The 18,704-nt window shown below is 38.9% G+C and overlaps 1 protein-coding gene across 1 annotated transcript in view; it reads right to left on the minus strand.

Annotated features, from left to right (window-relative positions):
• LOC124002235 (calpain-3-like) overlaps positions 1–18,704 on the minus strand; it is a 65,910-nt gene that overhangs the window by 13,397 nt on the left and 33,809 nt on the right. Inside the window, exons 8-16 of the mRNA XM_046309597.1 lie at positions 13,814–13,891; positions 13,019–13,179; positions 12,349–12,518; positions 11,021–11,032; positions 10,635–10,843; positions 6,446–6,482; positions 4,355–4,432; positions 3,201–3,258; positions 26–90 (exon numbers count right to left, since the gene is read on the minus strand). Of these exons, the coding sequence (XP_046165553.1) occupies positions 26–90; positions 3,201–3,258; positions 4,355–4,432; positions 6,446–6,482; positions 10,635–10,843; positions 11,021–11,032; positions 12,349–12,518; positions 13,019–13,179; positions 13,814–13,891 (868 nt within the window). The remainder of the gene's footprint in view (positions 1–25; positions 91–3,200; positions 3,259–4,354; positions 4,433–6,445; positions 6,483–10,634; positions 10,844–11,020; positions 11,033–12,348; positions 12,519–13,018; positions 13,180–13,813; positions 13,892–18,704) is intronic.

The following is an 18,704-nucleotide window of genomic DNA, read 5'->3' on the forward strand; positions in this document are numbered from 1 at the left end:
CAGACACCACAGATACAGAGGATACATCCATGAGAGAGATCATGCTCCTGCAGCACTCCAGGCTAAAACCCTCTGTGTTCAGGTCCTTATCTGTGGAAGAGAGAGAGAGGATTAACAAATTGACAAAATGACCAATAAACCATTACCTATTTTAATCTGGTGTGCAGGGCTAGAACAAAACTGTGGACTATCCGTGGTTGTGGTGGACCGGGTTGAGGGCTGGGAAACAATGCTGTAGGTGATTACTGGGAGAACAACAACATAGAAGAAGACTTCTTTATGTGAGTGAGTGAGTGAGTGAGTGAGTGAGTGAGTGAGTGAGTGAGTGAGTGAGTGGGTGAGTGAGTGGGGTGAGTGGGTGAGTGAGTGGGTGGGTGAGTGAGTGAGTGAGTGGTGAGTGAGTGAGTGAGTGAGTGAGTGAGTGAGTGAGTGAGTGGTGGGTGAGTGAGTGAGTGAGTGAGTGAGTGGGTGAGTGAGTGAGTGGTGAGTGATCAGTGAGTGAGAGTGCGAGACAGGAGGGAGTGAGACAGGTGAGTGAGTGGGTGGGTTCTATAGTTATCAGTGAGAGAGAGAGAGCGAGACAGGAGGGAGAGAGACAGGAGAGAGAGCGAGAGAGAGACTTCTATAGTTATCAGTGTGAGAGAGAGAGCGAGACAGGAGGGAGAGAGACAGGAGAGAGAGCGAGAGAGAGAGAGACTTCTATAGTTATCAGTGTGAGAGAGAGAGCGAGACAGGAGGGAGAGAGACAGGAGAGAGAGCGAGAGAGAGAGAGACTTCTATAGTTATCAGTGTGAGAGAGAGAGCGAGACAGGAGGGAGAGAGACAGGAGACAGAGCGAGAGAGAGAGAGACTTCTATAGTTATCAGTGTGAGACAGAGCGAGAGAGAGCGAGACAGTTAGTGTGAGAGAGACAGGAGAGAGAGACAGAGAGAGAGAGAGAGAGAGAGACTTCTATAGTTATCAGTGTGATAGAGAGAGCGAGACAGGAGGGAGAGAGACAGGAGAGAGAGCGAGAGAGAGAGAGACTTCTATAGTTATCAGTGTGATAGAGAGAGCGAGGGAGATTTAGGACAGTGTTTCCAAACTCTTCTGGGGACCAGACAGTCCATATCTGTGAATATGATTTATATACAGTGGGGTTTGAAATGATTGAGACCCATGATAAAGATAAGCAAAAGGCAGTGAACTTTACCCAGTACCAGGTCATTCTCGCTAAACACGTGGTTGCCTCTGCCAAGAGGGTGAAACTGGGCCACAAGGGGATCTTTCAGCAAGACATTAACCCCTAAACATACATCAAAATCCAGATAGAAATGGTCACATTTTGCAATGGCCATCTCACTCTCCGGACTTGAACCCCATTGAAGAGGGCCAGTCCATCTCAGTCTCCGGACATGAACCCCATTGAAGAGGGCCAGTCCATCTCAGTCTCCGGACATGAACCCCTTTGAAGAGGGCCAGTCCATCTCAGTCTCCGGACATGAACCCCATTGAAGAGGGCCAGTCCATCTCTGTCTCCGGACATGAACCCCATTGAAGAGGGCCAGTCCATCTCAGTCTCCGGACATGAACCCCATTGAAGAGGGCCAGTCCATCTCAGTCTCCGGGACATGAACCCCATTGAAGAGGGCCGGTCCATCTCAGTCTCCGGGACATGAACCCCATTGAAGAGGGCCAGTCCATCTCACTCTCCGGACATGAACCCCATTGAAGAGGGCCAGTCCATCTCACTCTCCAGACTTGAACCCCATTGAAGAGGGCCAGTCCATCTCAGTCTCCGGACATGAACCCCATTGAAGAGGGCCAGTCCATCTCAGTCTCCGGACATGAACCCCATTGAAGAGGGCCAGTCCATCTCAGTCTCCGGGACATGAACCCCATTGAAGAGGGCCGGTCCATCTCAGTCTCCGGGACATGAACCCCATTGAAGAGGGCCAGTCCATCTCACTCTCCGGACATGAACCCCATTGAAGAGGGCCAGTCCATCTCAGTCTCCGTCTCCCCATTGAAGGACATGAACCCCATTGAAGAGGGCCAGTCCATCTCAGTCTCCGGGACATGAACCCCATTGAAGAGGGCCAGTCCATCTCAGTCTCCGGGACATGAACCCCATTGAAGAGGGCCAGTCCATCTCAGTCTCCGGGACATGAACCCCATTGAAGAGGGCCAGTCCATCTCAGTCTCCGGGACATGAACCCCATTGAAGAGGGCCAGTCCATCTCAGTCTCCGGGACATGAACCCCATTGAAGAGGGCCAGTCCATCTCACTCTCCGGACATGAACCCCATTGAAGAGGGCCAGTCCATCTCAATCTCCGGACATGAACCCCATTGAAGAGGGCCAGTCCATCTCAGTCTCCGGACATGAACCCCATTGAAGAGGGCCAGTCCATCTCACTCTCCGGACTTGAACCCCATTGAAGAGGGCCAGTCCATCTCAGTCTCCGGACATGAACCCCATTGAAGAGGGCCAGTCCATCTCGGTCTCCGGACATGAACCCCATTGAAGAGGGCCAGTCCATCTCGGTCTCCGGACATGAACCCCATTGAAGAGGGCCAGTCCATCTCAGTCTCCGGACATGAACCCCATTGAAGAGGGCCAGTCCATCTCAGTCTCCGGACTTGAACCCCATTGAAGAGGGCCAGTCCATCTCACTCTCCGGACATGAATCCCATTGAAGAGGGCCAGTCCATCTCATTCTCCAGACGTGAACCCCATTGAAGGTCCATTAGACCAGACTAAGGATATCAAATATCTGGAAAGATGCTGTAAAGAGGAATCAGATCCCTTCCAAAGTGTTCTCCAATCTCATAAAACATTTGAGAAAAAAAGGCTCAGTGCCGTTATCCTCGCAAGGTATTGAAAACATGGTGTGCCAATCGTTTTGACCCCTACTTGAGAGGTAGCTGTTTAATCTGATCAACAAAATCTCTTTCTCTGAGCAATTGTGATAGTATAAAATAATACAATTTACCCCTCCCCCCCCAAAAAAAAGTGTGCATATATACATGCATACATTAGCTCAGTATTTGAATTATATACTATATTAAGTCATGTTTGCTCATCTTTATCAACGGCAATAATTTTGGACCCCATTGTAAACGGTGAAGAAAAACAGGTTCTAGAATGGATCCTCCGGAAGCCCTTCTGTTATGATAATGTGACTGAAGGACTGTATAAACTGTGGTTTTTAGTCTTACGTTTGGAGACGATGCTGTTGAGGACATTCTTCAGCTCGTTGGCGGTTATTTCCATTTCCTGTGAGAGAGGAAGGACACATGGAGATCATCTGACGGGAATTGTACATGTTCATTTTAAACTGGCATTCGTTTTTTTTGTGTTAATCTACGGAAGCCCTGAAGCCCAAGGGGGAAAAACACATCTAATTTGAACAACTCAGTATCTCGTTTGAACAAATTTATAGTATATATTTATATACAGAACCAGTCAAAAGCCTACTCATTCAAGGGTTTGTCCTTATTTTTACTATTTTCTACATTGTAGAATAATAGTGAAGACATCAAAACTATGAAATAAACACTTATGGAATCATGTGGTTACCGAAACAATGTTAAACAAATCAAAATATATTTTATACTTGGGATTCTTCAAAGTAGCCAACATTTGACTTGATGACAGCTTTGCACACTCTTGGCATTCTCTCAACCAGCTTCATGAGGTAGTCACCTGGAATGTATTTCAGTTAACAGGTGTGCCTTTTAAAATATATTCTCATGATTTTTGGGGTGTTTTTACTAAATCTTACGAACGAGATACTAAGTCGTTCAAACAAGATAATTCAGGGCTTCCGTAGTTAATCTATTGATGTCTGAAGGCATCCTTATATGATAAAATAACCTAATCAGATTAATTTTTATGACCAGACCTGAGTTCAAGTAGTATTTGTTGTTCTTTGTATAATTCTTGCTTTAAATCGGTTGATTAAGCCTACCTGGAGTGGCAGTTTCCACTTTTGGGACAAATCCATTGGTTTCATTGCACCAGGCTAAATGAAGCGTAGATACAGTATTTGAACCCAGGTCTGGGAACAGCTGTAATATGCCAGAAATACAGTAGACATACACAGGAAATATAGGCCGGGATTCAATCAGACTGCTTCTAAAGGCGATGTTCCCGTGTTCGCGGAGATTGACGCATATGTCGGCTCAATCGGGAAATGACCTTAGACACGTCAAGCACGCTGCAACGCGGATCTAATGCAGATCGGATTGAATCTCGGCCCTAGATTGGGAGCACATTGATTGACCACCCACCCCAGCACTATACTCACACTCCCCCAAGCGCTCACTGGCCTCACTGGCCTCCCTGTACTCCCCGTACTCCCCGTACTCACATCCCCGGCTATCTGCTGAAAGAGGCTTCGGAACTGCTGGTCCTCCTCACTCTCCTCCCCCGCATTGGCTGGGGCCGGCTGAGAAGGAGAAGACGACACAGAGGAGAGAGAGAGAGGGAGGGGAAGAGGGAGGGAGGGAGGGAGGAAAGAAAGAGAGGAGGGAGGGGGAGGGAGGGAGGGAAGAAAGAGAGGAGTGATGGAGGGAGGGAGGGAGGGAGGGAGGGAGGGAGGGAGGGAGGGAGGGAGGGGGAGGGGAGGAAATGAAGAGAGGGGGAGGGAGGGGAGGGAGGGAGGGAAGAAAGAGAGGGGGAGGGAGGGGGAGGGAGGGAGGGAGGGGGAGGGAGGGGAGAAAGAGAGGGGGAGAGGGAGGGAGGGAAGAAAGAGAGGGGGAGGGAGGGGGAGGGAGGGAGGTAGGAAAGAGAGGGGGAGGGGAGGGAGGGAGGGAAGAAAGAGAGGGGGGAGGGAGGGAGGGAAGAAAGAGAGGGGGAGGGAGGGGAGGGAGGGAGGGGGGGGGAAGAAAGAGAGGGGGAGGGAGGGGGAGGGAGGGAGGGGAGAGAGGGAGGGGAGAAAGAGAGGGGGAGGGAGGGGGAGGGAGGGAGGGAGGGGAGGGAGGGAGGCAAAGTGTCTGAAGCAGATACACTTCTGAAAACCGAAAAAACGAATACTGTTGTTTTCATGTTATTTCTCATTGAGATAATATCGGGCCAATTTCCCTTTCAAATGGCAAAATTCTGTTGTTTATTTATTAACCACACTAATCCAAGCCATGGTGAAAGAATAGAGACTGGAGTCTGACTGACTGAGAGATACATGATGCTGACAGAATGACAGACAGACACAGGAAGTTGGGCTGTGGACTGTGAGACAGACAGATACACAATGCTGACAGAACGACAGACAGACACAGGAAGTTGGGCTGTGGACTGTGAGACAGACAGATAGATACACGATGCTGGACAGAACGACAGACAGACACAGGAAGTTGGGCTGTGGACTGTGAGACAGACAGATACACAATGCTGACAGAACGACAGACAGACACAGGAAGTTGGGCTGTGGACTGTGAGACAGACAGATACACGATGCGGGACAGAATGACCGACCTCAGGAAGTTGGGCGGTGGACTGCGAGACAGATAGATACGCGATGCTTTGACAGAACGACAGACAGACACAGGAAGTTGGGCTGTGGACTGTGAGACAGACAGATACACAATGCAGGACAGAATGACCGACCTCAGGAAGTTGGGCTGTGGACTGCGAGACAGATAGATACGCGATGCTTTGACAGAACGACAGACAGACACAGGAAGTTGGGCTGTGGACTGTGAGACAGACAGACAGATACACAATGCGGGACAGAATGACCGACACTCAGGAAGTTGATACACAATGCGGGACAGAATGACCGACCTCAGGAAGTTGGGCGGTGGACTGCGAGACAGATAGATACGCGATGCTTTGACAGAACGACAGACAGACACAGGAAGTTGGGCTGTGGACTGTGAGACAGACAGATACACAATGCAGGACAGAATGACCGACCTCAGGAAGTTGGGCTGTGGACTGCGAGACAGATAGATACGCGATGCTTTGACAGAACGACAGACAGACACAGGAAGTTGGGCTGTGGACTGTGAGACAGACAGATACACAATGCGGGACAGAATGACCGACCTCAGGAAGTTGGGCGGTGGACTGCGAGACAGACAGATACATGATGCAGACAGAACGACAGACAGAAACAGGAAGTTGGGCTGTGGACTGTGAGACAGACAGATAGATACACGATGCAGACAGAACGACAGACAGACACAGGAAGTTGGGCTGTGGACTGTGAGACAGATAGATACATGATGCAGACAGAACGACAGACAGACACAGGAAGTTGGGCTGTGGACTGTGAGACAGACAGATAGATACACGATGCTGGACAGAATGACAGACAGACACAGGAAGTTGGGCTGTGGACTGTGAGACAGATAGATACATGATGCAGACAGAACGACCGACCTCAGGAAGTTGGGCTGTGGACTGTGAGACAGACAGATACACGATGCTGGACAGAACGACAGACAGAAAACTAACTCACCACTGGATGATCAGCCTCGATCCTGTTCTCTATCTCCCTGATTAGAAACCCAACAAACAGCCATCACCATGGTGACACCGACAGAGATGACATCATCTGGATCACATTTTCTTACAGAGAATCAAACGCTTTCAACGTCCTAATTACACTTTATTTCATCACATTTCCCATCATCAGCTATTCCTAAATGTCTATACAGTTTATCTCTGCATACTGTTAGGAACTGTAATGTTGCAACATCAATCATAGAGAATTATACTGGTTTATTAAAACTGGCATAGTTCTAAAGCATTATTATGGTCCATTATCCAATAGCATTGAACTGAATGACAATAATGATTGTACCACACCCCTACCACCTCACCACGAGCTGTAAGAAAATATGATAATTTAACAGCCGTATTTCATGAGAGATGTTTGACAATTTGTTTTCATTTTGCCAAATGTCTAATTGAGGTTCTATTCCCCTTCTCTCTGGCCTCTTCGTTTCAGAATATTTGTGTTTGTACTTATTATGGATCCCCTTGAGCTGCTGCCAAGGCATCAGCTAGTCTTCCTGGGGTCGGGCAAAAAATTAAGGCAGTTAAACAATTTACATTCATTACAGAATTCACAACACACTAAGGGTGTGCCCTCAGGCCCCGACTCCACTATCACATATCTACAATACAAAATCCATGTGTAGAGGTGTGTATAGTGCGTATGTTATCGTGTGTGTGTGCCAATGTTTGTGTTGCTTCACAGTCCCCGCTGTCCCATAAGGTGTTTTTTTTTAAATAAAATTTAACTGGCATCAGTTACTTGATGTGGAATAGAGTTCCATGTAGTCATGGCTCTATGTAGTACTGTGGAATAGAGTTCCATGTAGTCATGGCTCTATGTAGTACTGTGGAATAGAGTTCCATGTAGTCATGGCTCTATGTAGGACTGTGGAATAGAGTTTCATGTAGTCATGGCTCTATGTAGTACTGTGGAATAGAGTTCCATGTAGTCATGGCTCTATGTAGTACTGTGGAATAGAGTTCCATGTAGTCATGGCTCTATGTAGTGCTGTGGAATAGAGTTCCATGTAGTCATGGCTCTATGTAGTACTGTGGAATAGAGTTCCATGTGGTCATGGCTCTATGTAGTACTGTGCGCCTCCCATAGTCTGTTCTGGACTTGGGGACTGTGAAGAGACCTCTGGTAGCATGTCTTGTGGGGTATGCATGGGTGTCTGAGATGTGTGCTAGTCGTTTAAACAGACCTCTGGTAGCATGTCTTGTGGGGTATGTTGGGTGTCTGAGCTGTGTGCTAGTCGTTTAAACAGACAGCTCAGTGCAAATACCTCTCACAAATACAAGTAGTGATGAAGTCAATCTCTCCTTCACATTGAGCCAGGAGAGTTTGACATGCATATTATTAATGTTAGCTCTCTGTGTATATCCAAGGGCCAGCCGTGCTGCCCTGTTCTGAGCCAATTGCAATTTTCTTAAGTCCCTCTTTGTGGCACCTGACCACACAACTGGACAGTAGTCCAGGTGTGACACAACTAGAGCCTGTTGGACCTGCCTTGTTGATAATGCTGTCTAGAAGGTAGAAACTAGGGCCTGTAGTACCTGCCTTGTTGATAATGCTGTCTAGAAGGTAGAAACTAGGGCCTGTAGGACCTGCCTTGTTGATAACGCTGTCTAGAAGGTAGAAACTAGAGCCTGTTGGACCTGCCTTGTTGATAATGCTGTCTAGAAGGTAGAAACTAGGGCCTGTAGGACCTGCCTTGTTGATAATGCTGTCTAGAAGGTAGAAACTAGAGCCTGTAGGACCTGCCTTGTTGATAATGCTGTCTAGAAGGTAGAAACTAGAGCCTGTAGGACCTGCCTTGTTGATAATGCTGTCTAGAAGGTAGAAACTAGAGCCTGTAGGACCTGCCTTGTTGATAGCGCTGTTAAGAATGCAGAGCAGTGCTTTATTATAGACAGACTTCTCTCCATCTTAGCTACTGTTGTATCAATATGTTTTGACCATGACAGTTTACAATCCAGGGTAACTCCAAGCAGTTTAGTCATCTGAACTTGCTCAATTTCCACATAATTTATTATGAGATATAATTGAGGTTTAGGGTTTAGTGAGTGATTTGTCCCAAATACAATGCTTTTATTTATGTTTTAATATTTAGGACTAACTTATTCCTTGCCACCCATTCTGAAACTAACTGCAGCCCTTTGTTGAGTGTTGCAGTCATACAGCAGTAGCTGGCGTGTATTGTGTTGAGTCATCCGTGTACGTAGACACACTGGCTTTACTCAAAACCAGTGACATGTCATTAGTAATTAGTAAAAAAAATATTTAAGTAAGGGGCCTAGACAGCTACCCTGGGGAATGCCTGACTCTACCTGGATTATGTTGAAGAGGCTTCCATTAAAGAACACCCTCTGTGTTCTGTTAGACAGGTAACTCTTTATCCACATTATAGCAGGGGGGTGTAAAGCCATTACACCTACATTCGACCAGCAGACCGTTAAGCTACACTGAAGTCTAACAAGACAGCCCCCATAATGTTTGAATTAAATTAACAATTTCTCTCAGCCAATCATCAGTCATTTGTGTAAGTGCTGTGCTTGTTGAATGTCCTTCCCTATCAGCGTGCTGAAAGTCTGTCGTCAATTTGTTTACTGTGAAATAGCATTGTATCTGGTCTATCTGTAAATAGCATTGTATCTGGTCTATCTGTAAATAGCATTGTATCTGGTCTATGTGTAAATAGCATTGTATCTATCTGTAAATAGCATTGTATCTGGTCAAACACAAATTTTTCTAAAACTTTACTATGGGTTGGTAACAGTTTGACTGGTCGGCTATTTGAGCCAATAAAGGGGGCTTTACTCTTCTTAGGAAGCGGAAGGACGAGCTTCCCTCCAGGCCTGAGGGCACACACTTTCTAGTCAGCTGAAATTGAAGATATTGCTAATAGGTTAGTACATGTTAAAACTCATAGGGCTGGTTTTCTGGACACAGATGAAGCCTAATCCTGGATAAAAAAAAATTAAAAAGATTCTAAGGGGATTCTCTATTGATTTTTGTTTTTTAGGAATAGACTTAATCTTTGTCCGGGAAACCAGTCCATAATCAAGGTGGTCATATCTCTTTACATCTTTTTCAGATTTCAACTTCTTCCAGATCTTTCAGCTTCTTCCAGATCTTTCAGCTTCTTCAGATTGAAGCTTCTTTCAGGCGTTTTCCAGCTTCTTCCAGCTTCTTCCAGATCTTTCAGCTTCTTCAGATTGAAGCTTCTTTCAGGTTTTTCCAGCTTCTTCCAGCTTCTTCAGATTGAAGCTTCTTCAGGTTTTCCAGCTTCTTCTAGCTTCTTCAGATTTAAGCTTTTTTCAGCTTCTTCCAGTTGTTGCAGTCATTCAGATCCTCCTATTCCACCAGAGCTAGGAGCTCTTGCTTTCTAGGGTGAAGGTTGTTTCGGGACGTTTGGAGGCAGAGCAGGAGATTTATTTTAATACTGAAATAAAATGTTTACCGGAGCTTGCCGGAATCTGAAGTCGCTTGTCCTAAAAAAGATTCCATAACAGCTTCGAACTGGGGCCGATTCCTTCCAGCACTACAAATCAAATGGCCGTTAAAATAGTTTGTCCTGGGTGGTCTGACCCCAACCCCCACCCATAACCCCAACCAGCACCCCTTCCCCAAAAGGGGCACTCTAAGCTGACAACAACCCAACACAAACCCACCCACATTGCTTAACCCATCATAGACATTGGGCCAGATAATGTAAAACACCTGAGAAGCTGGCAGTAACAAAGACTAATTTCTATTACTACTATTACTATTACTAAGATCGTAATTAAGTTACTAGAATGGAATATAGTAATCACTTATATTCAAATCTATAAATAGTTAACCAGTGTCCAAGGAAGTGACATGGGCCGGGATCAAAACAAATGCAGATAAGCGATTGACTTTTGAAAGGTAATATACTCTTTAAAACAACGGGATCCGCTGTTTTTACAACGACACAACGTGATCCCAGAAAAACGTTGGAGAAATTGCTTTAAAAAGGAAATAGCACAGGCCGTTTATCTGCGTTTGTTTCAACCCCCAGCCATACTCCACTATGGCCTTGCATTGCTTTTCCCAGGGGGACTAGTCATATTCCCATATTCCCTCTGCGCTCCACCACTACCCAGCTCTCTCTCTCACTCACTCTGAGGTGTTCCTCTTTTCGGAGAAGACTCTGAGGATGAACTCTCCCTCCTGGTGAGGCTCGTAGGTAGACGGGATGATCACGTACTCCCCGGGGCTCAGACGGAAGCGCTGGGTCACCTCCCTCAGGTTGATGTAGGACTTGCAGCGAGCCTTGGATGAGTTGAATAGGAAGAAGTCCTTCTGCATGTGCTGCTTGTTTCCGTGCATCTGGTCAGAGGAGGGAGGAGAAGAAAGATTTGGAATGAAAAGTGTGAAAGCGAAGTATTGAATTAGTCATTGTTGTCATACTATTAACCATAGACACTTTCATTGTTTTAAAAATATAAATTAGAACAGTAAAACAGCAATGTATAAACAAACACATTCCACATCTCCGGTCCTTACCTCCTTCGGCACCTGCAGACAGACAGAGAGAAGAGTGAGTTGTGTTTTCACCAGAAACAAGATCAGCTGTTAAAAACTCAGCTATGTTTACAACTGAATGCTGCATATTGTTAGGTACATTACATTACTCATCTCATATGTATACACTGTACTCTACACCATCTACTGCATCTTGCATTGTGTGTATTAGGTAGTTGTTGTGAAACTGTTAGGTTAGATGACTTGTTAGATATTACTGCATGGTTGTAACTAGAAGCACAAGCATTTCTCTACACTCGTATTAACATCAGCTAACCATGTCTATGTGACCAATCACATCAGCTAACCATGTGTATGTGACCAATAACATCAGCTAACCATGTGTTTGTAATCATTAACATCAGCTAACCATGTATATGTGACAAATAACATCTGCTAACCATGTGTATGTGACCAATAACATCTGCTAACCACGTGACCAATAACATCAGCTAACCACGTGACCAATAACATCTGCTAACCATGTGTATGTGACCAATAACATCAGCTAACCATGTGTATGTGACCAATAACATCAGCTAACCATGTGACCAATAACATCTGCTAACCATGTGTATGTGACCAATAACATCTGCTAACCATGTGACCAATAACATCAGCTAACCATGTGACCAATAACATCTGCTAACCATGTGTATGTGACCAATAACATCTGCTAACCATGTGACCAATAACATCTGCTAACCATGTGACCAATAACATCAGCTAACCATGTGACCAATAACATCTGCTAACCATGTGACCAATAACATCTGCTAACCATGTGACCAATAACATCTGCTAACCATGTGACCAATAACATCAGCTAACCATGTGACCAATAACATCTGCTAACCATGTGACCAATAACATCAGCTAACCATGTGTATGTGACCAATAACATCTGCTAACCATGTGACCAATAACATCTGCTAACCATGTGACCAATAACATCAGCTAACCATGTGACCAATAACATCTGCTAACCATGTGACCAATAACATCTGCTAACCATGTGTATGTGACCAATAACATCAGCTAACCATGTGACCAATAACATCAGCTAACCATGTGACCAATAACATCAGCTAACCATGTGTATGTGACCAATAACATTTGATTTGATACGATGTGTGTCGCCAATATTTGTAGCCAAGGGGAAATCTGCAACTGGCACATCCATTTTTGAAATGTTCAACTAACAATGTGATTTGTTGTTATTTGACCAGAGGATTTCCCCTTTAAAGAATAATAAAAGATAAAAATAATTTAAGATCTGTTTTCTGTTGTTGTTGAGTGTGACGTCTGACCTCGTAGATGGCAAATCCGATGGTGAAGAGATTGGCTCCCATCTTCCTCTCTTTCCGTCTGTTCTTCTGCATCAGAGCGATCACGAAGGAACACGCCACCTCGTTGTCTTCTGGGTCATCATCCTCCTCCAAGAGACGCAGGCGGTACTGAGGGTTGGTCCAGAAAGTATCTGCAGGTAGGAGAGCGGGTTCAGAACCAAACACAACACATTACTATGCCTAGGTCCAGAACTTGCAGAACTTAATCTGCAGAACCTAATCCTTGTTGATGGACTACATAACGTACATAGAGGTAGGGTTCAGAACCAAACACAACACATTACTATGCCTAGGTCCAGAACTTGCAGAACTTAATCTGCAGAACCTAATCCTTGTTGATGGACTACATAACGTACATAGAGGTAGGGATCAGAACCAAACACGCCACATCACTCAATGGACATTGTCTGCTACGTGATGGTGCCCCGACAATCCTATACATGAGTTAGTTAGACCTGTCTTCAAATAATATTTGTTTTCTGTCAAATACTTTGGGAACATTTGATTGAGCCTAGCCATTTGGATTCAAACCAGGGACTGCAGTGGCGCCTCTTGCAGTGAGATGCGTTAGACCGCTGCGCCACTCGGGAGCCCTACAGTAGAGGGTTAGAGGTCAGGGATCATGTCCTACCTGGGTAGTTTCTACAGCCTCCGGCGGAGCAGCCTCTGACCCAGCGACCCTCGTTCACAGACACCGTCCACTTGTGGATCTTATCATCCTCCAGGGCATCAGGGGTCAGGTTGCAGATCTCAATCTTAGTGTAGTTCTTCTTGAAGTCCTCAAAGGCCATCCTGGGTCGACAGAGGAGAGGGAAAGAGAGGAAGAGAGGGGATGGAGACAGAGGATAGGGGTAGGGGGGTAGGGAGTGGAAGAGGGAGACAAGGGAGAGGGAGACAGAAGGAGAGTGCGAGGGAGAGGGAGACAAGGGAGAGGGAGACAGAAGGAGAGTGAGAGGGAGAGGGAGACAGAAGAGAGGGAGAGGGAGACAGAGGAGAGGTGGAGGGGGGAGTGGAAGAGGGAGAGGGAGGAGAGGGAGAGGGAGGAGAGGGAGGAGAGGGAGAGGGGAGATAAGAGGGAGAGGAAGAGGGAAGGGAGAGGGGCAGATGAGAGGAGAGGGAGAGAGAGGGGGGAGGGAGAAGGAGGAGATGAGTGGAGAGGGAGAGGAAGGAAGACAAGGAGTGTCAACAATTGACACGCTCCACTTAATAGTTTCTAGTCAAAGGTATTTTGGTGCAGGGTTCTAAAGGTATTTAAACTGGGAAAGGAAAACTCAATGTCTCTGAAATAGTCTGTACATCTTAATGTTCTTTAGCAGCACAACATACCTTTTTATAGACTAGTTCAGTGAAGACATGTAATATGGGTAGAGAAAATAAACATCAAGTATCAAGAGCAGCTTAGAATGAAGAGAGAAACAATACTCACCAGAACTCCCCGTCCTCAGCACTTTGATGCTGGAGCTTGTCCTTCTCTCCCTTAGACAGAGACACCCACTCCTTAGAGCTGTGGGCAGTGGGGAACATCATCAACTGTCAAACTGAACAATACATGGACCTTCTCTGACATAGAATAAAATATAATGTAATGTAATACAATATAATATAATATAATGTAATATAATGTAATATAATATAATATAATGTAATATAATGTAATGTAATATAATGTAATGTAATATAATGTAGTGTAATGTAATACAATATAATATAATGTAATATAATGTAATGTAATGTAATGTAATGTAATACAATATAATATAATGTAATATAATGTCGTATAATATAATGTAATATAGTGTAATATAATATAATGTAATATAATGTAGTATAATATAATGTAATATAGTGTAATATAATATAATGTAATATAATATAATATAATATAATATAATGTAATATAGTGTAATATAATATAATATAATGTAATATAATGTAGTATAATATAATGTAATATAGTGTAATATAATATAATGTAATATAATATAATATAATATAATGTAATATAGTGTAATATAATATAATGTAATATAATATAATATAATGTAATATAGTGTAATATAATATAATGTAATATAATATAATATAATATAATGTAATATAGTGTAATATAATATAATGTAATATAATATAATATAATGTAATATAGTGTAATATAATATAATGTAATATAATATAATATAATGTAATATAACATAATGTAATGCAATATAATGTAATATAATATAATATAATATAATATAATGTAATATAATATAATGTAATATAATATAATGTAATGCAATATAATGTAATATAATATAATATAATATAATGTAATGTAATATAATGTAATATAATATAATGTAATATAATATAATATAATACAATATAATGTAATATAATATAATATAATATAATATAATACAATATAATATAATGTAATATAATATAATATAATGTAATATAATACAATATAATATAATGTAATATAATATAATATAATGTAATATAATACAATATAATATAATGTAATATAACATAATGTAATATAATATAATGTAATGTAATATAATATAATGTAATGTAATATAATATAATATAATACAATATAATAATAATAATAATAATACAATATAATGTAATATAATATAATATAATATAATATAATATAATATAATACAATATAATATAATGTAATATAATATAATATAATGTAATATAATACAATATAATATAATGTAATATAATATAATATAATGTAATATAACATAATGTAATATAATATAATATAATACAATATAACATAATGTAATATAATGTAATATAACATAATGTAATATAATGTAATATAACATAATGTAATATAACATAATGTAATATAATATAATGTAATGTAATATAATATAATGTAATGTAATATAATATAATATAATACAATATAATGTAATATAATATAATATAATATAATATAATATAATATAATACAATATAATATAATGTAATATAATATAATGTAATGTAATATAATATAATATAATACAATATAATGTAATATAATATAATATAATATAATACAATATAATATAATGTAATATAATATAATATAATGTAATATAATACAATATAATATAATGTAATATAATATAATATAATGTAATATAACATAATGTAATATAATATAATATAATACAATATAACATAATGTAATATAATGTAATATAACATAATATAATATAATGTAATATAACATAATGTAATGTAATATAATATAATATAATATAATGTAATGTAATATAATGTAGCATTATATAACATGATGTAATGTGTCATAAATGTCATAATGACATAATGTACTAAATGTCATAATGTACTAAATGTCATAATGTACTAAATGTCATAATGTACTAAATGTCATAATGTACTAAATGTCATAATGTACTAAATGTCATAATGTCACTAAATGTCATAATGTACTAAATGTCATAATGTACTAAATGTCATAATGTACTAAATGTCATAATGTCAACTAAATGTCATAATGTCATAATGTACTAAATGTCATAATGTACTAAATGTCATAATGTCATAATGTACTAAATGTCATAATGTCATAATGTACTAAATGTCATAATGTACTAAATGTCATAAATGTCATAATGTACTAAATGTCATAATGTATTAAATGTCATAAATGTCATAATGTACTAAATGTCATAATGTACTAAATGTCATAATGTACTAAATGTCATAAATGTCATAATGTACTAATGTCATAATGTACTAAATGTCATAATGTCATAAATGTCACTAAATGTCATAATGTACTGTCAAATGTACTGTCATAATGTACTAAATGTCATAATGTCATAATGTACTAAATGTCATAATGTACTAAATGTCATAATGTATAAATGTCTAAATGTCATAATGTACTAAATGTCATAAATGTCATAAATGTCATAAATGTCATAAATGTCATAATGTACTAAATGTCAAATGTACTAAATGTCATAAATGTCATAATGTCATAAATGTCATAAATGTCATAATGTACTAAATGTCATAATGTCATAATGTACTAAATGTCATAATGTATAATGTCAAATATAATGTCTAAATGTCATAATGTCTAAATGTCAAATGTACTAAATGTCATAATGTACTAAATGTCATAATGTACTAAATGTCATAATGTCAAATGTCATAATGTACTAAATGTCATGTCAAATGTACTAAATGTCATAATGTACTAAATGTCATAATGTATAAATGTCATAAATGTCATAATGTAAAATGTCATAATGTACTAAATGTCATAATGTACTAAATGTCATAATGTACTAAATGTCAAATGTCATAATGTCAAATGTCATAATGTCAAATGTCATAATGTCTAAATGTCATAATGTACTAAATGTCATAATGTACTAAATGTCATAAATGTCATAATGTACTAAATGTCATAATGTCAAATGTCAAATGTCATAATGTCAAATGTCATAAATGTGTCATAATAAAATGTCATAATGTACTAAATGTCATAATGTCATAAATGTCATAATGTACTAAATGTCATAATGTCATAATGTCATAATGTCATAATGTCATAATGTACTAAATGTCATAATGTCATAAATGTCATAATGTACTAAATGTCATAATGTACTAAATGTCATAATGTACTAAATGTCATAATGTACTAAATGTCATAATGTACTAAATGTCATAATGTACTAAATGTCATAATGTACTAAATGTCATAATGTACTAAATGTCATAAATGTCATAATGTACTAAATGTCATAATGTACTAAATAAATGTATAAATGTCATAATGTACTAAATGTCTAAATGTCATAATGTACTAAATGTCAATGTCATAATGTCATAATGTCATAATGTACTAAATGTCATAATGTCATAATGTCATAATGTACTAAATGTCATAATGTACTAAATGTCATAATGTCATAATGTACTAAATGTCATAATGTCATAATGTACTAAATGTCATAATGTACTAAATGTCATAATGTCATAATGTACTAAATGTCATAATGTCATAATGTACTAAATGTCATAATGTCATAATGTACTAAATGTCATAATGTACTAAATGTCATAATGTACTAAATGTCATAAATGTCATAATGTACTAAATGTCATAATGTACTAAATGTCATAATGTACTAAATGTCATAATGTACTAAATGTCATAATGTACTAAATGTCATAATGTCAAATGTCATAATGTCATAAATGTCATAAATGTCATAAATGTCATAATGTACTAAATGTCATAATGTACTAAATGTCATAATGTCATAAATGTCATAATGTCATAAATGTCATAATGTCATAATGTACTAAATGTCATAATGTACTAAATGTCATAATGTACTAAATGTCATAATGTCATAAATGTCATAATGTCATAATGTCATAATGTCATAAAATGTCATAATGTCATAATGTACTAAATGTCATAATGTCATAATGTCATAATGTCATAATGTCATAATGTCATAATGTCATAAATGTCATAATGTCATAATGTACTAAATGTCATAATGTCATAATGTACTAAATGTCATAAATGTCATAATGTCAAATGTCATAATGTCAAATGTCATAATGTCATAATGTCATAATGTCATAAATGTCATAATGTCATAATGTCTAAATGTCATAATGTACTAAATCATAATGTCAAAATGTCATAATGTCATAATGTCATAATGTCAAATGTCATAATGTACTAAATGTCATAATGTAATGTACTAAATGTCATAATGTCTAAATGTCATAAATGTCATAATGTCATAAATGTACTAAATGTCATAATGTACTAAAAATGTCATAATGTACTAAATGTCATAATGTCAAATGTCATAATGTAAAATGTCATAAATGTCAAATGTCATAATGTCATAATGTACTAAATGTCATAATGTACTAAAATGTCATAATGTCATAAATGTCATAATGTACTAAATGTCATAATGTCATAATGTACTAAATGTCATAATGTACTAAATGTCATAATGTCATAAATAAATGTCATAATGTCATAATGTCATAATGTCATAATGTCATGTCAAATGTCTAAATGTCATAATGTATAAATGTCATAATGTCAAAATGTCATAATGTACTAAATGTCATAATGTCAAATGTCAAATGTCATAAATGTCTAAATGTCATAATGTACTAAATGTCATAATGTCATAATGTCACTAAATGTCATAATGTCAAATAAATGTACTAAATGTCATAATGTCATAAATGTCATAATGTCATAATGTCATGTCATAATGTCATAAATGTCATAATGTCAT

Source organism: Oncorhynchus gorbuscha, linkage group LG17 (genome assembly GCF_021184085.1).
Source record: "Oncorhynchus gorbuscha isolate QuinsamMale2020 ecotype Even-year linkage group LG17, OgorEven_v1.0, whole genome shotgun sequence".
Taxonomy (NCBI): domain Eukaryota; kingdom Metazoa; phylum Chordata; class Actinopteri; order Salmoniformes; family Salmonidae; genus Oncorhynchus; species Oncorhynchus gorbuscha.